The sequence below is a fragment of the Erythrolamprus reginae genome, chromosome Z (assembly GCF_031021105.1).
Source record: "Erythrolamprus reginae isolate rEryReg1 chromosome Z, rEryReg1.hap1, whole genome shotgun sequence".
NCBI classification, from domain to species: Eukaryota; Metazoa; Chordata; class Lepidosauria; order Squamata; family Dipsadidae; genus Erythrolamprus; species Erythrolamprus reginae.
The window spans coordinates 25,484,877-25,512,385 of record NC_091963.1 but is presented as its reverse complement, the minus strand read 5'-3'; the positions used below and the strand labels follow the sequence as shown (position 1 = coordinate 25,512,385).

Below are 27,509 nucleotides of genomic sequence, written 5' to 3'. Positions count from 1 at the left end.
TGTGAGTGATGAGACTGTCCCCGGACGATATGAGATATGATTGGATTGGATGAATGTGTGTGAGTGTACACAGGGGCTTTTAAAATGTTTTAGTAAATTTTCATATTTTATAGTTATTGGATTTCGTACATATTGTTATATTTAATGTTGTACACGTCTGCTGGAAGTTTGTTCCAAGGATGTACTACTCTTTCAGTAAAATAATATTTTCTCATGTTGCTTTTGATCTTTCCCCCAACTAACTTCAGATTGTGTCCCCTTGTTCTTGTGTTCACTTTCCTATTAAAAACACTTCCCTCCTGGACCATAATTAACCCTTTAACATATTTAAATGTTTAGATGATGAAAGGAAAGGCTTACCAACTCCGAATATGTGATATCTAATGCTGGTTTGCCAAATCGAAAATAGAGAAGAAATTATATATTGCTCTCTAATGGTCATCTGGTGTTTAAAAATCTGATAATTTTACAATATTTTGTGCTGGTCGTAATCCAGGCATATATCATAATGTCGTTATACCAGGCTGTAAATGCAAATCAAATCACATAGGTAGGATTGTAATTTTTGGAGACAGGGCTGTAAATTTACATTCGGCTTAAAAGTTATGTTCGGGTCCAAGCAATTATAGAATCTGAAGTGTATGTAATTCTATGCTATGTGTGTATTAATTAGGGTATTTCACAATTATTTTGCAATTCTATTTGAGATCCATTTTAATCTTAAATAATGGTTATTTTTATTTATAATTTCAATTTTTATTCCTTTCCCCCAGTTTAGTGGTGGGTTGCTCTCAGCTAGAACTAGGAACATAGCTCCTGACTCCCATGACTCTGCTGCCTAGATTGGACCTAAACCATATTTCTTACTGAATGGAGAGATGCAATAGGAACCTCTTTCCAAAATAATTCAGATAATGTACAGCTTTATATATGTCAATGTCTGGCATTGCCTGAAACCAATGCACCTCAAGCCATAGTAGTGTTGCTGAAGCACAGCTGCAATACTTACTGTGGACAAGTTGCAGCTTCCAATGGTCTTCAAGGGCAACCCCATGAAGAGTGTAATTGATTAAGCACACTAAATCAACAAAGTACTGAATGCTGATAAATGTATTTAGTTTCAAGATATGTCCAGGTTATTGAAATTGGAAATACTGAGTTTTTCAAAATATTACCTGTCTTGAACATAGCTTTAAAACTTTGATTTTGTTTGACAAATTATAGAAGCCAGATATAATCAATATTCTAATCATCTGGTCCACCATATCAGTTGGAGACAAATTTTCGTTTACTTTTTTCCAGGAATCCAAGGCCTCGGCAACTTTTTCTTCTAATGCCAAAGATCTAAAAATATAAACAGAAAAATGCTTGATCTCCCCCAGATTGATAGAATCTGTGAAACAATATACCAATGAAACCTTAACAAAAATACTGATTAAAAGCATTAAACAAGAATGGTAGAAGGTCTTAAGCATAAGACGCATTAGGAAAGACTTAATGAACTCAATCTGTATAGTCTGGAGGACAGAAGGAAAAGGGGGGACATGATCGAAACATTTAAATATGTTAAAGGGTTAAATAAGGTCCAGGAGGGAAGTGTTTTTAATAGGAAAGTGAACACAAGAACAAGGGGACACAATCTGAAGTTAGTTGGGGGAAAGATCAAAAGCAACATGAGAAAATTTTATTTTACTGAAAGAGTATTAGATCCTTGGAACAAACTTCCAGCAGACGTGGTAGATAAATCCACAGTAACTGAATTTAAACATGCTTGGGATAAACATATATCCATCCTAAGATAAAATACAGGAAATAGTATAAGGGCAGACTAGATGGACCATGAGGTCTTTTTCTGCCGTCAGACTTCTATGTTTCTATGTTTCTATCTTTTGATGCTGTGATGAGAGTACAGTACTGCAGGCTACTTCTACTGGCTGTCTGCAATTTGGCAGTACAAATCTCATCAGGCTCAAGGTTGACTCAGCCTTTCATCCTTCTGACGTGGGTAAAATGAGGACCCAGATTGTTGCGGACAATATGCTGACACTGCAAACCGCTTAGAGAAGGTGTAAACTACTGTATAGCAGTATATAAATAAGTGCTATTGCTATCTACTAGAAAAGGGAAAAGACATTGCATTTATTTACATAAGTGATTATATGGCCACTCAACTTACACAATGGCATCTTGGGTGGCTTACAAAAAAGGGAACTGCGATCAACCCATACAAAATAGAATAGAATGACTCATTAAATATTGATCATTAAATATCACTCACTTATTATTTTCAATATTTACAATTGTATCATTGTCAAGTTTCATTTTTCGGCAAAAATGATCCAAATGTTCAACAGCAATATTAATACTAATGGTTTTCAATATTTTTTCCAGCACTTTTTCTAAAAATAAACACATTGTAAATATTAGAGGATAACAATTTGATATTACAAATTATTTAGACTATAAACACAATTCAGGGAAATGTTGCTCTAATAAGAGTAGTTTAAGATCACAATTCAGTGTGCATCTGAACTGAAAATAATTTAAGATTGGAGACTAACTGTATCTTTAACTAGTTATTAAATGGTGGGTTTCTTAATACTGTATAGCCAACAGTGTGTAGAGGCAATTATTAATTTGTAGTATCTCATTTTGTTTGATTTCAGCCTACTAATATAGTTGTCTGCTTAGAAAAACACTTTAAATGGAATTGCTTTTCCTGCTTTGTAATAGATATTGATTAATGTTCTCTGGGCCCATCCAGTCATCTGCTGATAAATGTAAAATGTAGAAGTGAAGAAACAATAGGGACCTTGTGATGCAAAGTAGGTAGGACCTAAATAACAAGCTTGAGTCCTGAGAAAGATCCCCCAAAAGTGGGCTGAATTTTGAGCCATTTATGCTACTCCAGGTATTTGCAATGAACAAAATTGTATTTAATGCAATTCAGTGTTCAGCAGAATACAAAGTAACTAAGGATTTTCTTTTGTATGGGGAAGGGAAAATGCAACCTCTTTTAAATAAATCACAGCATCAGAATATAAGTATCAGCAAAGTCAGTGCTTGTGACTATTTTGATCAGGACTAAAGGATTAGAGAAGGGGGCTGAGGGAGATAGCAGAGGAGAGAAGCCAGCAGAGAAAACATAATTTGGATTAATTTATCAGATCTGTTTAAACAAGCAAGAGAAGTGGTTTTTCAATCTGGAAAGCTATCTGTAGAGAGAAGGAAGGGGTCAGACACTACTGAATTCAAGAAGTGTTGGAAGATTTATTAAAACTGTTGGTAAAGGAATAGGAGAACAGAAACTTCAAACTGCTGCTGGATTAATTTATCTCTTTGTTTAAGGATTTTATTTTAAATGCTACCTTAAATTCTCAATTTGGACTATGGAGTTTTTCTCTCTGAAGGTTCAAAAGACTAGGTGGAATAATAGGTTCTCTTATGTCTTCGAAGGGTACAGTATTTGCTTTTTGTAATTTTTAAGTCAGTTCCACCTCTGTTTACAAAGGCCTTTGCCATCCTGGTATCCACAGTGAGATGAAGAAGAGGCTTAGTGCAAGCAGCTGACCCATGAACAGAGTATTAAGGCAGATTCCTCAGAGTGTAAATTAAGGTGACATGTTGGTGCAGCATAGCTATGTCTTTATGCTCAGCAAACAATTTGCAGCAGTCATAATTTGATGCTAGGGCTTTTTGGCAAGGCCACTCATAACTACAACATCATTGAACAATGTATATTATCTATCAATGCTATAATAGAGTCACTAAATTTCTTCTAATTCATGCGGATTACTCCAGTAAAAAATAAAATGATCAGAGAAACAAGGAAGTCTCCCAATTCCATTGTAGATAGGAAGTTTCAGAAGCCCAAAGAAAACAGTCTGAGAAATGAGTAGAAAGTCTATAGATATTGGGAAATTTAATCTAAACTTACCATCTCTTTGATTAGCATTTTCTAAGTAATGTATGATGGGGAGCTGTTGTTTCCCTTTACAGACTTCCAGCGGAGGCCTGATGAGAATATTTTCATCAAAATCTATATTCTTTAATTTCAGAAGGTGGCACATATCACTAGGCAAGTACACAAGCTTGTTTTCTAGTAAAATAAATAAAAAGGAACTGTATTTGCTTTATTTATTTATTTGTTAGATTTGTATGCCGTCCCTCTCCATGGACTCGGGGCGGCTTGCAACATGTCAACAATAAAAGTATACAAAATATAATTAGATCCAATTAATATAAATAGTTAGTTTAAAACATTATAAAAGCTAAATATCAAAAATCATTCATTCAATACAAACCAAGCATAGTAAGTTGTTGTGGTTAGCTCTGACCCAAGCAATGTGGAGGTGGAGGTGGGGGAGACATCCACATGCCGCAGGCCTGTTTTGCTTCCGGTAGAATCTGTCTCCTCTGACCAAGGAAGCGTGAGTGACAGGGAAGAGAGGAGTTTGGCAGGCAGCCCAGGAGAAGATCAATCATCTGTATCATCCCTGGATTCTGAACAACAATTAATGACACATCCATGCATGCGTAGAGTGATGCATAGGAGACAACAACTGAAGGATTATTACAAGAGAAAATGAAGCCACCTGTGGTTGGGTGGGGCTGCTGTAATTAGTTCTACAGATAAAAGTGCAGCCTGGTGTGTTAGCCTCATGGCAGTTTATCTGATTCATTGTTTCGTCAAGATCATGGTTTTTTTGCTGTTCAGGATTGTGTGTGTGTGGACTCTCTGCACTTTGGAATTGGACTCAATTTCCCAGTTATTGGGTGAGCAATTGGATTGCATTTCACCTTGTGTGTACCAGAAAATCCCTTTGACATTTAAAAAGGGAGCTGTTTCTGTTTTTCTGTTTATAAAAACTTTTGGGTTTTCCTATGTGGTGTGTGTCTTCCTGGACTAATTACCCTGTAATTATGGGCGGTTGAAACACACCGGCAGAACAGTAAGTATTCAGTGGCCAGAGGCTGGGATCTGATGATCCCAAGCCTGGCACCATAAATAAGTTTGCAAATTCTTACGAAAGGCAAGGAGGGCTGGGGCAGTACGAATCTCCGTGGGGAGCTGATTCCAGAGGGCTGGGCCCCCCACAGAAAAAGCTCTTCCCCTAGGCCCTGCCAAGCGACATTGTCTAGTTGACGGGACCTGGATGGAAAGCAACAAAAAAATTCTGAATGAGAAGTAATTAAGAAAATATTGGACTGTGCAGAGATGAATAGACTGACAATGAAAATTAAAGACAAGGAAGATACAGAATATTATAACGTATGGGTGAAATTTTATGATTGGATAGAAAATGAATATGTATAGAAATTAAGTTAGAATGACTAAAAGGGAAAAACATAAAGAATAAAAGGTGGTAGACCCAGATGACAAAATTATATGAAGAGGGATGGATGGATGGATGGATGGATGGATGGATGGATGGATGGACAGACAGATAGACAGATAGATGGGATATAGAAAACAATGAATTTAGAGGGACACCAATAATTAAAAGATGTATGGGAATACCAGTCTTAAATATAAGATGAATTATGATTAGAATCACTCAGGGAAAGGTTAAGTGGGAGAAAGAGAAGGGAGAAGAGAAGGAGGGGAGGGGAGTAGGAAAAGAGAGAGAAGGAGAAAGACAGAAGAAGGAGATAGGGATAGAGGAAGGGTAGTGTAAAGAAATGAGGAAAAACAGACTGATAAATAGCAGTATAAAATATATGCAAAAATAGGATATTGATTCATGATAGATTGGATAAAATGTAAAATCATGTATGTTTTGATATGTCTTATTATGGCATGTGCATAGATGTGTACAGTACATAAAAATGTGAAGAAAACATTAAAAATAAACAAAACATTAAAAATAAACAAATAACAAAATGTCAGTTGCTAAAGCGAAAGTTGGCAAAAGACCTGTGGACACACACATACATACACACACTTTGCTTGCAAGCCAGCTACAATCCTCAAACCAGGCAAGTTATCTTGGCTCAGGAGCCTGAAAACTCCACAACTATTTTCCTCTACAGTTGTGATTAAGATCAAGAATAGTAAATGAAATGAATTAACTATTTGTGGCCCTACCAGGATAGGCTGCTTTTGAATAGCACAACTGGCTCTTTTTCCTTGTGCATAAATCTGGCTTTCATTCCTTGCAAAATGAAGAAGCCTTCTGTGTAATACCATCTGGCCCCGGAGTTTTGTTATTCTTTTGTTTTCATATTATGATTTCTAGTTCTGTTATTGTTATTTCTTTATTTAATGTATTTCTGTTTTTGTTATTAATGAGAGTTTGGTTTGTTGTAGATACACTTGTATATTATATCTTTTTTCTCTTCCATTGTTACTTTTATATTGGTTCTGCACATTCTCATCGGAATAAGGCTATTCTTTTCACACCTGAGAATCACTTCCTTTAATAATGAATTTAAAACTACTTACCTCTCAGATTCAGAACCTCCAGATTATAGAGAGATGAAAAACTTGAAGGAAGCTTTGTTAAACAATTGTTGTTTGCTATTAGAGTGACTAAGCTCTGTATTTCTCCTATACTTTCTGGTATTTCTTGTAATTCATTGTGAGAAATATCCAGCTCTTTCAGAGATGACAGGTTTGATATCTCTTCTGTCAATGATTGTAACTGAAAATAAAACCAATTAAAAATACTTATTTACTAAGAGATTGGGTTTTTTAAAAAATAAAAGAATCATCTTTTGTTACCTATATAAGAAAATATTGAATAGATTCTGCTAATACAGTGCTGGACAACAAAACAAAACAAAGATAATAATCCAAATAAGTATTTTAATATTCCCAACTGAAAAAATATACAGTGGTACCTCTACCTAAGAACGCCTCTACTTACGAACTTTTCTAGATAAGAACCGGGTGTTCAAGATTTTTTTTGCCTCTTCTCAAGAACCATTTTCCACTTACAAAACCTGAGCCTCCGAAACTGTAACTGGAAAAGGCAGGAAGAAGCTTCCGTGGGGCCTCTCTAGGAATCTTCTGGGAGGAAACATGGCTGGAAAAGGCGGGGAGAAGCCTCTTTGGGGCCTCTCTAGGAATCTCCTGGGAGGAAACAGAGCCTCCACCCTCCCTGTGGTTTTCCCAATCGCACGCATTATTTGCTTTTACAGTACATTGATTCCTATGTGGAAAATTGCTTCTTCTTACAAACTTTTCTACTTAAGAACCTGGTCACGGAACAAGTTAAGTTTGTAAGTAGAGGTACCACTGTATATGGCTCAGGTTTGAACTGCAGAAATTGGTGTTCTCTGATGTCTGATCTTTAAGAGTTGTTTCAGATTTCTAGAAGTCAGAGTACAGATATAATCTAAGGGAAATTCAATTCCTTTCAATAAGAGCTTAAGGAGAAGATCTCTGAAACATAAGGTATAATTTTAAAATGGAGAAAATGTCATTAATCTTGATTGTGCTATTGGGCCTAGCATACCAGAACATACTGTATATCACGTTCAAACCTGACAAACTTAAGATGTATGAACTTCAACTCTCTGGATTCCCCAGGCAGCATAAAGAATCATAATTTTAAGTAGCTTACCCTTAATCCGTTTTTCTGACTCAGATTTAACTTCTGCAATGATATAAGTTGGCATATTTCATTTGGAAATGATTCAAACTGGTTGTCTGATAGGTTTAAGACTTTTAGATTTGATAGATTCTTAATATCTTCAGGAATGAACTGTATTTTGTTTTCAGAAAGATCAAGAACCTTTAGATTACGTAGAACACATAATTCTCTGGGAAACAAGGTAAATTTGTTATTGTTTAAAAGCAGAATCTGAAGACATTGCATCTGATGCACGCTTACGGGAACAGTGCTTATTTCATTATTACTTAGGTCTAAATAGCTCAGGCTAGAAAGCGTACAAAGGTGTATGGAAAACGATAGCAATTTGTTCTTACTTAAATTTAGATGCTGCAGATTTTTTATAAATGAAATGTCGATAGTTATTTCTGAAATATAATTTCCACTGAGATTTAAGTGTTTAAGAGCACCTAGTGCACACAATCCAAGTGGAAACACAGCTAATTTATTATAACTTAAATCAATTTTAATGATTTCAGCACAGCTTTTTATTTCAACAGGAATGTCCATTAATGAATTTCCTGATATTTCTAAAATTAAGAGTTTCTTAATGTATGCTATTTTTTCATCTAAGAATTTCAGTTGGTTTCTGCTTAGGTACAATTCTTTTAGATATTTCAATCTGTATAGAGTGGAAGGAATCTCTTTCAAATCGTTGTCATTAAGGTTGAGGCATTCTATCATGGTACAGTTGCAAATACTATCAGGAATTATTTTTAACAGATTTTTAGAAAGATTAAGGTCACGAAGTTTTCCAAGGTTTTCTACTTTATCTGAAAGACTTTCTAACTGGTTGTTATCCAGCCTCAGTTTTTCAATATGTACCCACTGAAAAAGCTGCACAGGCAAAAATGTAAGTTTGTTGTTATTTAATGAACAGTCTTTTAAAGAGTTTTTGAGTTCTTTGACTTCTTTTGTTAAACTTTGGATCTGATTTTCTGACAAAGTAAGCTTATTTAGATTTGGAATGTAACAGACCATCTTTGGGAATATTGAAATGCCACAGGAATTTAAACAGAGTGCATTTAATTTGTTCATGGTAGATATAGAGTCTGGGAGGGTCACATTATTTCCACTCAGATCTAACAGTTCCAGCTTGTCAAGTTTTTCTAAAGCAAAGTTGATTTTTTCAATGTTGTTATAACTGAGCAAAAGACATCTGAGTCTTGATAATTCAGAAAAATTTTGTGGGAATGATGATATTTGATTATAACTGAGATTCAAAGTTTTAAGTTTTTTAAGAAGACAAATTTGAGGAGGTAATGAAGATAACTGATTTCCTTCCATAGATAGTATTTCCAGGTTTTTCAGCAACCTTATTTCTTTTGGTAGGGTCTTTATTTCATTATTGTCTAAATTCAAAAACTTCAACTTCCTTACATCAAAAATCCCTGAAGGAAATTCAATGAGCCCTCTTTGATTTAACTGAACTGTAAATTCGTCAAGCATCATATCAGATTGTGATTCTTCTGTTAGCATTTGATATATCGAAGCATTTTCTACAGAATGTATAAAACTTTTTTTAGCTTGAACTACAAGAAAATCTTGTGAGATTTCAGTTAATCCTTCAGCATATAGATAGGCCAGAAGTTCAACATGTTTTGGATCGACTGTCCAATCTACTGGAACTTTTTTCAGTTTCTCTGAAGAAATTAAAATGTCTTTTTCATTTTCTTCATCTTGTTCAAGATCCATAGAGCTTTTTGTTTCTTTTTCAGTTTCAATCTCAGTTTCACTTGCCTTTTCCTTAGGCAAATTGCTGGAAGATATTTCTGACATTTCCAATGTTTGTGAGATAGTTTCACTTTCATTAGCATCAGTTGTTTCTTGGTAATTTTCTCCCAGGATTTGCTTAGAAGAACTTTCAGTTGCATCAAGTATTTCAAGAGGTGGCATACTGCCATTTTCAACCTCTTTTAGAGAGTCTTCATTGACCTCATCTTCATTTATATCTTCTTCTTTATCGGACATACTGTACTTTATAAAAAACCAAGGTCAGTTGTTGCTGTTGCTTATTCCAGCCTTTATTAAAAATAAAAAATAAACAAGAAAACGATAATATAATGGCAAGATATATGATAGGTAAAAAACAGGATTAAGACAATATTAGTGAAATAGTAATCAAGCAAAAATATCACAGATTAAATTTTAGCTGTTTAGTGTCAAATTCTCAGCCCATGGGCAGGATGCATAATGCACTGGCCACATCCACCTCTGGTTTAGCGAAAAAGAGAAAGTCGTGATATGTTACGTGATGACAATGTGACACCGCAATTTGACATGTCTGGCTTAGAACCATCACACTTACATTTAAAATAATGTATCTTATAAAATTAATTTGTAAAAATTAAGAGCCTGAGTGACGCAGCAGGTAGAGTGCTGTACTGCAGGTCACTGAAGCTGACTGTAGATCTGCAGGTCAGTGGTTCAGATCTCATCACCGGCTCAAGGTTGACTCAGCCTTCCATCCTTCCGAGGTAGGTAAAATGAGGACCTGGATTGTGGGGGCAATTTATGCTGGCTCTGTTAAAAAGCGCTGTTGCTAACATGTTGTAAGCCGCCTTGAGTCTAATGAGAAGGACGGCATAAAAATTGAATAAATAAATAAATAAGAGAATTCTAGTAATATCAATAGCTTATTCTAATAACAATAAAACTTATTATAAAACTTAGATCCTATTCAAATAAGACTACCCCTTATTTCATTGATGGCTGTAACTGTACAATGCAGAAAGTAAACATGTCTTCTTAGAAATAAGACCAAATATTATAAGACTTATACCTAGATATTAAGATTATGCATTATGGACCTTGATACTAAATACTAGAGTATATCTATCAAGTAGGGCATATTCTTCTTTTAAACCTCACCTTAACAATTTCCAACTGTCAGAGATTTTCTAATGGAAGTTCCAATTTAAAGCAATTCTGATTGGCTTATTTTTCTCACCGTCAGAGATTCTGTTTAGATCTAGGATTTCAGTGTATAACATTTGTGTTTATCACAAGCAATTTTTTAAAAGTAATTGACAATATATTTCTTTAACTTTGATATTATCTTGTGTTTTTGAGAGTGGATAACATAAACTTCTTTCTTTTTGAAAGCATATCAGTGCAATGTTTATGAAAATGTTTCATATGATGAAATCCTTATTTGTTTAACAGTTTAACAAACAAAAATACAGAGGCCTCTGAAATGTCTTCTGTGACAATATGGTGATTCATCATATTGGTATTTTTAGAAGAATGTAGAGTAGAATAGAACAGAATAGAATAGATTTTTTTAAAATTAGCCAAGTATGATTAGACACACAAGGAATTTGTCTTGGTGCATATGCTGTCAGTATACGTAAAATATAAGTTCATCAATAAGGTACAAAACTTAATGATAGTCTGGGTACAAATAAGCAATCAAATAATATTAGGAACCAGTCAGTATAAATTGAAAGGATTCAGGTAACAAAGTTACGGTCATACAGTCATTAGTGCGAGGAAATGGGTAATGGGAACGATGAGAAGATTAATAGTAGTGCAGACTTTGTAAATAGCTTGACAATGTTGAGGGAATTATTTCTTTAGCAAAGAGATCTCAGACCATCACTCAGCTGCTCCGAGAGAAATATCATGTCGGGTGCATGTCCCCCCTCGTGAGTTGGACCCTCAACTACTTGGGTCAGGTCCATGGCTGTCATGGTGGCCATGAACTCCTGTGCTAGCCCAGAGGATTCACCAAGTGACGGTAGATTCACCGTCACTTGGCCATGGCCATGTGATCAATGAGTCTGGGGAACTCCACCACCAGCCCAGCTACCTCCTCAAGCAGCACAGGCAGGGCTGTTGACACGCAGTTGGGAGGCAGGTACGTGAGCAATAAGCCCCCCTGGACCCCTAAGTCTAATTTCACAAGGAGGGACTCACAACCCACAATCTCAGGAGCAGCGAGTCTGCGCAGGCTAATAGTCTCCTTGGCTATAATAGCCACTTCTCCCCCCCCTTCCCTGGGATCGCGGCTGATGCTATACCTGAAATCTGACTGGGCATATTTCAGAGAGAGGAACTCCTCCCTCTGGGCCCAGCCAGGTTTCAGTCACACATACCAGGTCGGCCACCTCCTCCAGGATAAGATCCTGGATAAGAAGGGCCTTGTTCGCAACCCACCTTGCATTGAGCAGCAGCAGCCTGAGTCCAGGGCCCGGATTACACTCATCACCAGAGCTCCAGGTTGAGTCCATGGGGCCGGAACATGGGATCGCTCTCAGGCAGCGTTCCCTCGTTCCCCTAAAATGGTCTGCCCCATGTCTCCCATCATATCTGCCTCTCCCCAGCAGCACCGGAATTTTTTGGCCCGGTTATCACAGTTATTATCTATTTAAAGCAGTATTTAATCCATTTTACTGCAAATTAATGTAAACTGGTTGGAAAGATTGATAGTGGTGGAGGGGACATCATATCTCCTATTCCTTAGCCTATTTAAAATTCCTGCCCTTTTACCTCTCCATCTTCATTTCCTCCGTTTGTTTTCTGTTGGTAATTCATAGCTCTGGGAAAATTGCTTCTTGCTGTGTTAGAATCTTCTCCCTGGGGTGTTGGTGCTGTAAGATTACAGAAAGCTGCTCCTTAATTGTAATGCTACTTTCATATCTTTTTAAAAGTTGCATTACAGGTAATACTTGACTAACAACCTTCATTTAGTGATTATTCTAAGTTACAATGGTACAGAAAAAGTGACTGTTCTTTACACTTATGACCATAGCATCGTCTCCATGGCCATGTGATCAAAATTTGGTTCCTACACCACCGCGGCAATCCATCCCGGCCGGGAGCTGCCAGCAGGAAATCCTTTCCTTCCTACAGGATTTCTTCCTTCTGACGGATCTTGTGTTGCGCGGTGGCAGCAGCGGTCATCCATCCTACCCGGCAGGATACTTTTAATCCACAGTGTAGCCATGCACAAATTAGTTTGTCTCTTATTATACAGCAGGTCAGATCTGCTGTGGATACACTGTTTGCCTGTAGGAGTTGTAGGGGAAAGGGGAAATTACAAAAGATGGATGACAACCACCGCTGCCACACAGGACTGGAGCCACCAGAAGGAAGAAATCCTGCAGGAAGGAAAGGATTGGAAAACCTTCTTTGCAGAGAGTAGCAATGAAAGAGCTTGCAAGCTGGTAAGAGCTGGGAACATCATTAACACCTGGTCAGGACTGGAAAGAAACATTTGGAGCAAATTAGACCAATGGGGAAAAAACTGCAAAGAATTAGGGCTTGGAAAACATTATTTGCGGAGAGTAACAACAAAAGAGCTTGGGAACATTAATAGCACCAGGTTAGGGCTGGAAAAAACATCTGGAGCAAGTAAAGCAAAAAAAACCCCAAACCCCGAGGGTTTGGAAAACATTCTTGGCAGAGAGTAACAATGAAAGAGTTTGTAAGCCAGTAAAAGCTGGGGACATTGTTAGCACCTGGTTAGGGCTGGAAAGAAACATTTGGAGCAAATAGAGAATGAAAAAAAAATCAAAGACAGGGTTTGGAAAACATTCTTGGCAGACAGTAACAATGAAAGAGCTTGTAAGCCAGTAGGACCTGGGAACATCGTTAGCACCTGGTTAGGGCTGGAAAGAAACTTACTCAGAGCAAGTTAGAGCAATGAAAAAAATGCTGCAAAGACTTAGGGCTTGGAAAACATTCTTCACAGAGAGAAACAATGAAAGAACCTGCAAGGTAAGAGCTGGGAAGGTCGCTAGCAGCTAGTTAGGGTTGGGGTATAAGACACAACCTAATTATCAGTCCCTTTTAGGGAGAAAAAAGGTGCATTTTATTACACTGAAAATACGTATTCATTTAAATTTTAAAAGATTAAACGATTTTTTAAAAGATAAAAAGATTTAATAAAAACGTATCATTTATTGTTATTGTATATTGTTCTTTTGATAGGTTGTGAGCCACCCTGAGTCCACAGAGAGGGGCGGTATACAAGTTCAATTAATAATAAATAAATAAATAAAAACATAGATTTACATAGTTATAATCCAATGCTGGGTACATTGATGGGAAGTTTATTTCAAGCCAGAAAGTCGCATGTCAGAGAAACACTGCACTAAAGCAATAGCTGCCAACAGGAATGGTTTGCTTAAAAGTTCAGCTATTTATTTACAAATGATTTTATACAAAAAGGTGGTGTGTACTTTAATGGTGAATTTCATCATTCTGGCACTAGAATTTCCTCATTTCTCAGCATTGCTCAAGTATCTTGGTTACTACATTTTGACCTTTGAGTTAGAATAATAGAAGATACAGGAAAATACCATATGCGATGAGCACAATGTCTAGCAGTGGTTCTCTGGGACTCGAAGATAAATCCTTTATCTAATGGCTACACAACATTTTTAATGTAATACTGAATTTTGACCTTTTTGCACAGAAATGTACACCACATGACTCTGGATTCTATCCTTTGTTTGGCTAAGAGCCAAATATATTTCTACTATATTATATTTCAAAGGAGTTGCTAGTAGGACCATCCATATACCGTAATTAGAGCTTACTGTATTTTAGACTAGAGCTTCCCTCAACTAAAGGGGAGGAATGTGTCAACCTCAGTGGCTGGAGAGACCTTATGTCATCCATAAATGACAAAATGACATCCACAAATTACTAAAATGAAAAAAAAATGGAAAATTCATCCACATTTGTAGTCCAATAAATCCACGTTTCATTGCACTGACTATATAAATTTTATAAAGGATCATCTATTATCACCAAATACTTAAATATTGACCAAACCATATTTTAATCAAACATTTTTATTTAAAAAACATTTTCTTGAGCTTATATACAAATATTTTTAAATGCTGTATTTCATAAACATAATTTAAAAACAGAATTATTATCTTATGCAGCAAGGACATAATATATATTTCGAATTGTACGTAACTCTTATTGACATAAATTATTCAAAATATGTAACAAGGTATCTTTGAGATATCAATGTGTATAGCCAGTTACACTGAGCTAATGCTGCCCTAGAGATTCCCAGATCCCACAAATTACAAATATACATCTATGCATCTGTGTATTATTTTATTTATGTGGGATGCATGTCGCACCATTTATTTTGGAGTTCAGGAAGGCATACTGAGGGCACCCCCTCTTATTTTTCCAACTGTGAGGTAGCCTAGCAAAAATACTGAAATTACGCAGTCCAATTGTGTGCTTGTGGGCAAGTTAAAATATGTGTCTCGCTCCATGCTCAAATTTCTCTTTTGTGATTTGTACATGTGGACACATTTATTGTGGTGGTGTTCTTTCTTCAATAAAGAAAAAAAATATGTGTCTCCCACTCCTAATCCAACATTTTAACCACAACGCCACAAATAAGAAGGAATTTAGAAAAATCCCATGCAAATGTTTCATAGGTTTCATATCCAGTGGTCAGTACCCTGGTGTGCTCCTATAACAATGATGGCAAATCTTTTGGGCTCAGCCTGTCAAAAACTCTAACTTGGCTCTACAGGTCTGTGTCTCTTTCTCCCTCCCTCCTTCCCCTCTCTCTCTCACACACAAAACAGAAGCAATTGTCTTCCTCACTCCCATCACATCTACTGGCCCTGAACAACAGCACTCTGAAATAGAGACCTTGATTACAATTTGGACCACAGGTGCCACTCAAAGCCTCCCTAACCCTGTTCTTCAAGGCGCGTGAACTTTGAGGAACAGTGCAATTGTCCTCACAACCCAGACCTCCCCAAGATCTGCCATGTGCCCTTCAGGCAGTATTCTTTGGAGAATGCTTTTCCATGACCTCCAAAAACCACATGAAAGGGTTCTGCAAAACCCCACTTTCACCTGATTTTTGGAGACTCTACAGCTGAACTGGGCACTTTACAGCCTGCAAGACACATCCTGTCCTTTTTGGTCCATGGGACTGGGACGATTGGGGTAGCATGGCGGCAGCCCTTCACATCAACCCGTTTCTCATGTAGCCTCTTAGGAAAAGGAGTTGCCTACCGCTGCTCTAAAGCACAGCCATCTCATGCAAAAGCACAGCCATCTCACATGACGTCCAGCGGCTTTGGAGGATACACAAGAACCCATTCTCCCAGTGTGCAGATTCCAAAAATCATGTGAGAACAGACATGCTTTTGAAAATAGATGCTGATGTTGGTGAACACTGGACCGTCATCCAAAATATCGTGGTGTATTACCTTTGACGTGTGTCCATCACTGTCCTACAGTTAAACCTGCACTTTCTTGGGCAATCTAGAAATATAATATATTCATAATGCAGAAGAGATTTAAACCCATTTAAAACATGTCTGTTCAGATATGTTATTTATTATTTAATTTATTAATGCAGTGTTTCTCAACCTTGACATTTTTAAGATATCTGCAATTCAACTCCCAGAATTCCCTTGTCAGTATGCCTCAGTATGTGTAGAATTATAGTCCTGAATTCTTGTTAATTTCACAGACAAATATTATTCTTATGGCTTTACCATCCAAATACTTTAAATGATCATATTAGAACAGTGCTGTACAATATAAATGTACTAAATGAACAGAGTGTTTTTGGTATGACCTCCATCAGGCAATGTCTTTTATCCTGTTCAATTAATCGATGTGGAACATTTGAACACAACTGCTCTCCATTTAATTTAGTCGCTTCTCTCAGGTATCAGTTGACTGCTTAGCTTCATCAGAAGTTTTATGACAAGACCTGCCTACAAACAAAAAAAGACATTAAAACAGTAATAAAAGTCATGTAATTGTAACATTTTTATCTATTTATTTAGCAAATTCATATGGGCATCCATGTCATATGTGATTTTGTGCAGCGTACAAATGCAGCAATAGTTACAACAATGTAGTCACACAAGGCTGCGACAGAAGCTCTCGCCCGGATTGCGCCGTTGCAACCTCTTTGTGGTACTAGACCCCGGAGCGCTCCTTGGTTCACTGAGGAACTCCGGGTATTGAAACGCCAGAAGAGACGTCAAAAGAAGTGGTGGAGGAAAAGTAAATCTGAGTTCCACTGCAACACTCTGTACATGGGGCTACCTCTGAAGAGTGTTCGGAAACTTCAGATCGTGCAGAACGCGGCCGCGAGAGCAATCATGGGCGTTCCTAGATACGCCTATGTCTTGTCAACACTCCGCGGCCTGCATTGGCTGCCGATTAGTTTCCGGTCACAATTCAAAGTTTTGGTAATGATCTATAAAGCCCTACATGGCATCAGACAAGAATACCTTCGGGACCATCTTCTGCCGCACGAATCCCAGCAGCCGATTAGGTCCCACAGAGTTGGCCTTCTCTGGGTCCCGTCGATTAAATAATGTCATCTGGTGGGCCCCAGGGGAGGAGCCTTCTCTGTGGTGGCCCTGGCCCTCTGGAATTAACTCCCCCCGGAGATTAGAACTGCCCCCACCCTCCTCGCCTTTTGTAAGTTACTGAAAATCCACCTATGTCGCCTGGCATGGGATAACTGATGTATCCCCTTGCTATTATGGTTTATGTATGGTATGATTGAGTTGTGTGGTTATTTTAATTATAAGGGTTTTTAAATAGTTTTTAAGTATTGGATTTGTTTACATTGTTCATTTTTGTTGTGAGCCGCTCTGAGACTTCGGAGAGGGGTGGCATACAAATCTAATAAATTATTATTAATTATTAATAATAAATTATACAAATTGAAATATTTTTAGATTATAGTTTGGCATTTTGTAAATATAAGATGCTATTAACATTTTATCCAGCCTTAACCATTCAAGTGTTTTCAAACCACTTCTTATGTTCTGTATAAGTCTTGCAAAATGAGCTGATATATGTCGGCTGGCGGGGCCTAGGGGAAGAGCCTTCTTTGTGGTGGCCCTGGCCCTCTAGAACAAACTCCCTCCAGAAATACATACCACTCCATCCCTCCTGGTCTTTCATAAAACTCTTAAGACCTACCTCTGCTGGCAGGCGTGGGAGCCGTGAGTGATGATATTGTCTCCAGCCAATTCTATGTATGACTGAATTGGATGAATGTGCATGACTGTAGATGGGTTGTTTTTAATAGTTTTTAGTAATTTGTATAATTCTTTTATAGTAATTTAGATTTTTTTCACATATTGTTGCATTTATAATGTATGCAGCCCTGAGTCACCTCGAGAAGGGCAGCATAGAAATCTAATAAATAAATACCGTATATACTCGAGTATAAGCCGAGTTTTTTAGCCCCAAAAATGGGCTGAAAAACACAGCCTCGGCTTATACTCGGGTCATTGACAAAGTCACCACACGAGGGCGCCATTGCTTGAGCCAGAGCGAGGAGGCACCAGCTTTTGTCCCCTCTGGCACGCCGTAGTTCCTCTCCCTAGCTCAAGCAAAGAAGGCAGCCATTTGCAATGGTGAGTCGGATTAAAAAGGCCCCCTGCTGTCAGATTCTCCTCCCCCTCCTTTGAAAGGATTTAAACTGTTTAAAAAATGGTATTTTGTGGTAGTTGCTGTCCTTGCTTGGATAGGATCTAATAATGTGTTATGAGGCAGAGCTAGACAGGAATTCTTTTTCTATCTGTCTATCTTTCTATCTATCTATTTTTCTATCTATCTATTTTTCTATCTATCTATCTATCTATCTGTATCTATTTCTTTCTATCTATCTATCTATCTATCTATCATCTATCTATCTATCTGTATCTATTTCTATCTATCTATTTTTCTATCTAACTATTTTTCTTTCTATCTATCTATCTATCTATCTATCTGTATCTATTTCTATCTATCTATCTATCTATCTATTTTTCTATCTGTCTGTCTGTCTATCTATCTTTCTATCTATATCTATCTATCTATCTATCTATTTTTCTATCTGTCTGTCTGTCTGTCTATCTATCTTTCTATCTATATCTATCTATCTATCTATCTATTTCTATCTATCTATCTATCTATTTTTCTGTCTGTCTGTCTATCTATCTTTCTATCTATATCTATCTATCTATCTATTTCTATCTATCTATCTATCTATCTATTTTTCTGTCTGTCTGTCTGTCTATCTTTCTATCTATATCTATCTATCTATCTATCTATCTATCTATTTGGTTTTCTATGCTGATAACCTCACAGCAGCTAATGCTGAAGCTCTTCTTTGGATACACTTATTTGTTTGTTTGTTTGTTTGTTTATTTATTTAATTGGATTTGTATGCAATCCCTCTCCAAGGACTCAGGGTGGCTCACAGCATATATAAAAACAGAACAATAATGTAAATCCAATTAATGATGAGAAGGAATCCAGTTTTGAAGGATTTTAACTCTTAGGTTTTAGCTTTGTTCCTGATCGAGCTACTTTTTTTACTTTTTAATTTATTGTTAATATTGTTAATTTGTTTACCCTCTTTTAAATTTACAGAGCTAGTTTACTGGTTTTCTTTAAAATAAATATTCTAAAACATGTCTCAATTAATGTAATTTTATTGTTTTCCATTTTTATAAGTTACCAGTAGCCACTGCATTTTCTAACCTCGGCTTATACTCGGGTCAATACGTTTTCCCAGTTTTTGTGGCAAAAATTGGTGCCTCGGCTTATACTCGGGTCGGCTTATACTCGAGTATATACGGTAAACAAACACAGACCAGTTGCCTGAACTATTCTGAATTCAGTGTATGGCAGGTTTTACTATTATTATTTTTTATAGTTGAGAATATTTCTATGCTGTTGCCAGAACATGTTTGATCAAATGATTATATTATGAAGAGTTAATTCAATAACTTTACATTAATCTAATAATCCAGTCAACAATATGTTCCTAATTTGGGAAGAATTGCCATTAAGGAATATTAGGGGAAAGGTCACAATATAATTTAAATACCTGCTTGGTGTGAACTATGAAGCTCATTTTGTTTTCCAGACTATGTATTTGAAAACAGGTATCACCATCTCCCAACTGCCACATAAAACAACCGTATTTTAAACTTATGAGCAAAGCCTGGAATATAAAAAATATAAAAGGAAAAAAGTGACAAACCAGTCTTGAATTAAGATGTGGTAATTGCTCAAAATCTTTTGTAATGGGGTGACTAAAGCACATATGATAAATAATGGCAACAATGACAACAGCTAATCATATTAAAATAAAACAAAATACATTTTGAGGTTTAGCAATTGTATACCATCTCACTATTTTCTCTTATGTCAACCTTGTTTCGTCTTCCAGTTCCTCTCTGATTCTTCTAGAAGCCAATTATACCCATTGTGTGTAATATACCCTATAAAACAATCCCAGTTAGGGAAGTAAACCTAATAGGTTGTTTAGTGGGAGAAAATTAGTATTGCTCACACTGGTGCTAATGGGGGACAAATGTTTTTCCTTCTAAATACATAAAAAAACCTGTGCATTTGTCAATGCCTGAAACTCTGTTGCTTGGTGTAATTAGAATAGAATTATTATTATTATTATTATTATTATTATTATTATTATTATTATTATTATTATTATTAATTAGATTTGTATGCCGCCCCTCTCCGAAGACTCGGGGCGGCTCACAACAATAGAAACAATATAACAGTGAAACAAATCTAATATTAAAATAAAACATATCTAAAACCCCAGCAATTTAAAACCATACAACACCTGTATACCAAACATAAAATATAAAAGCCTGGGGGAGGATGTCTCTGTTCCCCCATGCCTGGCGATAAAGGTGGGTCTTGAGTAATTTGCGAAAGACAAGGAGGGTGGGGGCCATTCTAATCTCTGGGCGGAGTTGATTCCAGAGGGCTGGGGCTGCTTATTTATTTTGGAATCCCCAAAATCTTCACTTGATCAATTCATGAATTCATGAATTTTCAGATTCTTCGACTCCCTAACATTTATTATATTAAAATACTCAAGGTTTCTGTTACTGCTGGATGTTTATTCAATCCTGAATAACAACACTGCTTCATCATTAGTGACTTCACATTCAGGATTAAGGACTGGGGTGGAACTCAACAGAGAATTCCAAAGATGAAATGATTCCCAACTGATCTTCCAGCATTTATTGATCACTTATTGACTCTACTGACAACTATAGATACTTTTGTAGCATTGTGCTTACGGTGTTCCGAGCACTCTGCCAGAAAAAATGGGCTCCCAAGCTCTGTTTTCAGCTGCAAAGGCCTCCTGCAACTCTCTGCCAGCAGAAACGGAGCTTGGGAGGGCCATATGCAGCTCTCCCAAGCTCCGTTTTTCACTGGCAGAAAGACTGAGGGACTTTTCAGGGATTCTATTGTTTTCTTTTGTAATAGCATTCCACTGAACATTGAAATGGCATTCAGAAAATCTGTACATGTTTAGCTGTTCAAATAAGCCCTGGGATGTTAGTCCCTCTATTAATGGAAATAGTTTTAATTTGGGGAATAGGTTGCGATTATTGATAGAATTTATTTCATGCTTATTATACTTTTGCTATATTTTGTTTGATTTAGTCCAAGTTGAGGAAGTAGAATTGTATAAAGTGTTCCCTCACTTTTCGCGGGGGATGCGTTCCGAGACTGCCCGCGAATATTGAATTTCCGCGAAGTAGAGATGCGGAAGTAAATACACTATTTTTGGCTATGGACAGTATAACAAGCCCTCCCTTAACACTTTAAACCCCTAAACTGCAATTTCCCTTTCCCTTAGCAACCATTTAGATTATTACTCACCATGTTTATTTATTAAAGTTTATTAAAAAAATATTTATTAAAAGCAGATGAAAGTTTGGCGATGACATATGACGTCATCGGGTGGGAAAAACCATGGTATAGGGGAAAAACCCGCAAAGTATTTTTTAATTAATATTTTTGAAAAACCGTGGTATAGACTTCGCGAAGTTTGAACCCGCGAAAATCGAGGGAACACTGTACCTCTAAAGAGCTGGTTGTGACTGGAATGGCTTATTCACCCTTTTAAATAAATACATATACAAGACAGCTAGCTAGTTTAATAGGGTCTCTAGAAACTTTCATACTATATTTAGGAAACTGTCAAGCAACTTGGAATGATCTTAGAGCAGTTTTTCTCAAACTTAGTAAGTTTAAAATGTGTGAACTTCAATTGCCAGAACTCTCCAACAAGTCTGCTGGGAGTTGACATTTACACATCTTAAACTTTCCGCCAGACATGAGAAACTCCAATCTCAAAGAAATGCCTTAAAAAAGTTTGTATATATTGTTTTTAAAAATCCCTTGTATTCAACAATAATGCTTTATAAGAGTTACAATAAAAGCATCACACATACCTTTGTTTCCATATTTAGGAGGTGGAGCCCTTTGACATTTATGCCTACATAAACTCTGATGACTTTATGATTGCTGGAGCTTGCCTTTGTGAATACTTGTCCTGTGAAAAAAGCAGCTCCGTACGTAGGAATTTCCCAGCAGTTTTGCAAAAACATGCGCTGAAGATGATGCATCTCTTTACTCACACCCTCGCTAGTACTGAGACTCTGGAAATATAAGTTGACATACCCACAAAAGATAAACTTAATATTAATATTAAACTTAATATTAACCGCTCCAAACTTGACTGTAAAAAATATGACTTCAGTAACCCAGTTCTCGAAGCGTGGAACTCATTACCTGACTCCATAGTGTCATCCCCAAACCCCCAACACTTTACCCTTAGATTATCTACGGTTGACCTATCCAGATTCCTAAGAGGTCAGTAAGGGGCGAGTACAAGTGCACTAGAGTGCCTTCCGTCCCCTGTCCTATTCCTCTCCTATATCTCCTATACCTTTCTTCTATTCCTATATCTCTTCTTCTATTCTTTCATTGATATGTTCTGTTACCATACCTTCTTTTCTATTATTTCTTAGATATATTTTACTATGAGTATCTCCTCTATAACCTTCATCATGTATTTTACTATGTGTATATAGATATATACCCACTAAAACCCTCATTGTGTATTGGAATAAATAAATAAATAAATAAATAAATAAATAAATAAATAAATAAATAAATATAGATTTAGCTTCTTTTTGAAACTTAAAAGCTTCAAAGAAAGTTAAAACCTGTGTAAAAATGAATGCGCTTTTGAGTTTCAAATATGCATAAATGGCTAAAGAAGGTAAATGCTAAGTCTAATAACTTGTGAACTGGTCTAAAAGTTACGCCAAAAGATTTTGAATTTTTTTCAGTACATTGTGAGGAAATACATAAAATTATAAGAATCAAGATCCCATTTGAGTTGGCCCCTGGGACCAGATACAGATTAACAAGTTGGAAGGGACCTCGTAGGCCATCTAGTCCAACCCAATTGGCCCAAGCAGGAGACCCTGCACCATTTCTGAAAAATTGCAGTCTAATTTCCTCTTGAAAGCTTACAATGATGAAGCTCCCATAAGTTCCAAATGCAAGCTGGTTGGTTGATTGTTCTCACTATCAGAAAATTTCTCCTTATTTCTAGCTTGAATCTCTCTTTGATCAGCTTCCATCCATTATTCCTTGTTTGGCCTTTGGGTGCCTTGAAAAATAGCTTGACCCCCCCCCCCCTCTCTACCCTGGTCCTTTTCTTCATTAGACTAGCCATGCCCAGTTCCTTAACAGTTCTTCATAAGTTTTAGCTTCCAGTCCCCTAACCATCTTGGTTGCTCTTCTCTGTACTTTTTCTAGAGTCTCAGAAAGATTTCAGACTCACCCTCAGGAAACTTCCCAATCTCAAGCACAGGCTTCAGTCTGAGTCTGAAAGCTTGGAAGAACAAACCACTGGTCCATTAATCCAACCTGCATCAGACTGGACCTGCAACATTATCTTGGGGCACGTATATTTGTCTTCATCCATAAAAATCAGCGTCTATATGCGTAATTTTTTAGGTTGTGCCCCTGATCCAGGGGTGAAATGCTTCCCAGTTAGGACTGGTTCTTGTGTACCAGTAGCAGCGGGTGCTGGCTGTTCGATGAGTCGGTAGTGACGGCTGGCTGGCCACACCCCTGAACCAGTCCCCCAATCGCCGATCGCTCGCCCAGCCCAGCACAGTGTCTGCTCTGCAGCTTACCTGACTGAAGTCCTGTGGCCCTGATCTGCCTGCTAGGTAAGCCTGTGAAGTCATGGCCTACCTAATTGCCCCTAATCCCCCCCAGTCTCAGCCTGCCTTCCTTACTCCCCTCCCTGCAGCCCATAGCCCAAACATGCTTTCCTGTGTTTGTTTGTTTGTTTATTTACTTACTTACTTACTTACTTACTTACTTACTTACTTACTTACTTACTTACTTACTTACTAGATTTGTATGCCGCCCCTCTCCGTAGACTCAGGGCGGCTAACAACAATAATAAGACAATATAAACAAATCTAATATTTAAGTTTAAGTTAAATTAACCCAAATTTGAGAAACCAATCATACATACAGACATACTAAGCATAAATTTTATAAACCTAGGGGGAAGGGAATATCTCAATTCCCCCATGCCTGACGACAGAGGTGGGTTTTAAGGAGCTTACAAAAGGCAAGGAGGGTGGGGGCAACTCTAATCTCTGGGGGGAGTTGGTTCCAGAGGGTCGGGGCCGCCACAGAGAAGGCTCTTCCCTTGGGTCCCACCAGACGGCATTGTTTAGTCGATGGGACCCGGAGAAGGCCAACTCTGTGGGACCTAACTGGTCGCTGGGATTTGTGCGGCAGAAGGCGGTCCCGGAGATATTCTGGCCCGATGCCATGAAGGGCTATATAGGTCATAACCAACACTTTGAATTGTGACCGGAAACCGATCGGCAACCAATGCAGACTGCGGAGTGTTGGTGTGACATTGGCATATTTAGGAAAGCCCATGATAGCTCGCAGCTGCACTCTGCACGATCTGAAGTTTCCGAACACTTTTCAAAGATAGCCCCATGTAGAGAGCATTACAGTAGTCGAACCTCGAGGTGATGAGGGCATGAGTGACTGTGAGCAGTGAGTCCCGGTCCAGATAGGGCTGCAACTGGTGCACCAGGTGAACCTGGGCAAATGCCCCCTTCGCCACAGCTGAAAGATGTTTCTCTAATGTGAGCTGTGGATCGAGGAGAACACCCAAGTTGCGGACCCTCTCTGAGGGGGTCAATAATTCCCCCCCTCCAGGGTTATGGACGGACAGATGGTATTGTCCTTGGGAGGCAGAACCCACAGCCACTCCGTCTTATCCGGGTTGAGTTTGAGTCTGTTGACATTCATCCAGACCCCAACAGCCTCCAGGCACCAGCACATCACTTCCACTGCTTCACTGACTGGACAAGGGGTGGAGATGTATAACTGGGTATCATCTGCATACTGATGATACCTTACCCCATGCCCCTGGATGATCTCACACAGCGGTTTCATGTAGATATTGAACAGCAGGGGGGAGAGGACCGACCCCTGAGGCACCCCACAAGGGAGTAACCTCGAGGTTGACCTCTGACGCCCCACTAACACCGACTGTGACCGACCGGATAGGTAGGAGGAGAACCACTGGAGAACAGTGCCTCCCACTCCCAACCCCTCCAGCCGGCGCAGAAGGATACCATGGTCGATGGTATCGAAAGCCGCTGAGAGGTCAAGAAGCACCAGGACAGAGGACAAGCCCCTATCCTGGGCCCGCCAGAGATCATCCATCAATGCGACCAAAGCAGTTTCCGTGCTGTAGCCGGCCCTGAATCCAGACTGCTGGGGATCTATCTAGTTCTACAACTTCAAGAGAGGAAAAGAAAATTACATACTTCCTATGCAATTTCATAAAAAACAAACATGTTCTTTGCTAATCAACTAAAAGGACCAAATCTTCTAATTTTCCTAGTTTATCTTCCTGAAAAATTTGGTTAATCTTTTGAGCACCACCATATCATTTTAAGTGTGATCACAAAATAATACTGCAATTGTAGTAACCCATTCCATTTTAAAAAAATCTTACATTCACTACTTTTGTTTCAGGCATGTTCTGCTTTAAATTTCCACAAGGTTTTTCCCATAAGATGCTGAATTTCTGAAATTATAATGTTGTAATTATAACATTATAATAAACCTCTCACCTTATACTCATGAAGTATTCGATTTGTCCAGTGAGGTGCCTTACTCTTTAATTTGGTGATTGGTACTATAGACTTCAAGTTTTCGTCACTAAAAAAATTAAATCATACATATTAAATTATTATAGAACACTTGAAAAAATATAATATATTTGCCTTAAGAAAGAAGTGATAAAATGCATAGAGTAATAATATGCACTGAAAGATTCAGGCATGAAATATTCTGTAGTGCATTTTTATGAACATTTTATTGAATTCACAGTTGAATATCAATAATTTAAGTGCACGTACTTTAGGAAGCCCTGTTTGTGCTTTTTACTTTCATAATTTCCATAGACAATTTGTAACAGGAGGCTTGCAAGTGTGATCAGCTTGGCATCAGATGAAGCATAGAACCCTTTCAGTAAATTGTACCTGGCTTCATCAAATAGGATAAGGATTGCCAGTGGATCTTCAATCTGAAAACATATAAAATTAAGACATATATTATATGGATATATGCATATATAACTAAATCACTATCAAATGAAGCCAAAGTTCAGATGTTGAATTTGTAAAATCAAGTTTATATTATTGTATTCAGTAAGAAGCCAATATATTCATCCTTTAAATTTCAACTTCTATCTCTAAGATTCAAAGCCATTAACAGCTACTTAAAGCAAACAAATGCTCAAAGTAGAATATGAATAATAATCAAATGCTTTGCACTTTGGGTTAATTGTCAATAGACAATATCCTAAAAGCTAATTAATTTGCCCCCCCCTCCCCAATGTTCTATAATACAGCAATCATATAAATACTTCTGGAGAAAAACAACAACCAGCTTTTGACTGCAATCCTATATGTATTTTTCTGAGAGTAAATTCTATGGGCTTACTTCAGAAGATTGCACATTACTGCATTTTTAAAATTGTATACATTTCCCAGGATGAAATATCCATAGCTTTTCTTTTAATAACCATAAATAACTGAAGCTTCATAATAATTAAGATCAATAAAATCTGATATTCTTATATGTTACAGATGGAATGTGTGTAGATATATTTTGGTTGGTACATTGAAAAAGGGCTGCAAGAGTGGTTATGAAAACATTAGTGTAGCCCTGAAAGAGAGAAAAAGCTGAGAAAAAAACCAAGGTTAATATTGATTCCTTTTGGTATATATAATGGCAGAGTTAATTCTGCTAGGATTTCAAGATTCTGTAACTATACAATGCAACAATAAACTACTAGACCATGGGTGTCAAACTTGCAGTATTATATTGCTGTCATGTCACATATCGTGACTTTTTTCCCTTTGCAGAGATGGGATGAGTGTGGCCTGCACATGATGCATTGGGCCGTGAGCTGCCAATTTGACACTCTGAACTAGACTGTTTCCTAATCTGGCCTATTTCAAAGCATTGACAGTAAGTCACTTTTGTTCAAAATTACAAATAACTTCATGACTATTAAAGAAGTAAATATCTAATAATTTAATTGATGACAAATAATTAGTAAACAAATGTAATAGTTATTGATTGAAGTGGGTTTTTATGGCTCATAAGTCTGATGTGTAGGAACCATCCCATCATCTTTTTTAAAGAAAGATAATTTGCCTTATTAAGTATGTACATAAAATAATTCCTGGAACATTCAGACAGCACTTTATTTATTGGCCTCCAGTTTCATACTCTGGTTTTGAACCTGCATTCATTCATTCATTCATTCATTCATTCATTCATTCATTCATTCATTCATTTATTGGATTTGTATGTCGCCCCTCTCCGTAGACTCGGGGCGGCTAACAACAATGATAAAAACATCAGGTAACAATCCAATCCAATACTAAAATAACTTTAAAAACCCTTATTATAAAAACCAAACATACATGCAGACATACCATGCGTAAATTGTAAAGGCCTAGGGGGAAA

The 27,509-nt window shown here is 37.4% G+C and overlaps 2 protein-coding genes across 2 annotated transcripts in view; both read right to left on the bottom strand.

The window, feature by feature from the left end:
• Positions 1 to 1,163: 1,163 nt before the first annotated feature.
• On the bottom strand, positions 1,164 to 9,587 carry LRRD1 (leucine rich repeats and death domain containing 1). The gene is made up of 5 exons (XM_070728155.1): positions 7,569 to 9,587; positions 6,446 to 6,644; positions 3,938 to 4,099; positions 2,279 to 2,399; positions 1,164 to 1,344 (listed from the first exon to the last, which is right to left on the bottom strand). The coding sequence occupies exons 1-5, from the start codon at positions 9,585 to 9,587 to the stop codon at positions 1,164 to 1,166; spliced, it is 2,682 nt and encodes an 893-aa protein (XP_070584256.1).
• Positions 9,588 to 14,403: 4,816 nt separating this feature from the next.
• Positions 14,404 to 27,509, bottom strand: part of KRIT1 (KRIT1 ankyrin repeat containing) — a 47,937-nt gene continuing 34,831 nt past the window's right edge. Inside the window, exons 13-17 of the mRNA XM_070728156.1 lie at positions 25,889 to 26,055; positions 25,601 to 25,688; positions 21,857 to 22,063; positions 19,465 to 19,581; positions 14,404 to 16,336 (exon numbers count right to left, since the gene is read on the bottom strand). Coding sequence (XP_070584257.1) covers positions 16,271 to 16,336; positions 19,465 to 19,581; positions 21,857 to 22,063; positions 25,601 to 25,688; positions 25,889 to 26,055 — 645 coding nt within the window. The 3' untranslated portion in view covers positions 14,404 to 16,270. The remainder of the gene's footprint in view (positions 16,337 to 19,464; positions 19,582 to 21,856; positions 22,064 to 25,600; positions 25,689 to 25,888; positions 26,056 to 27,509) is intronic.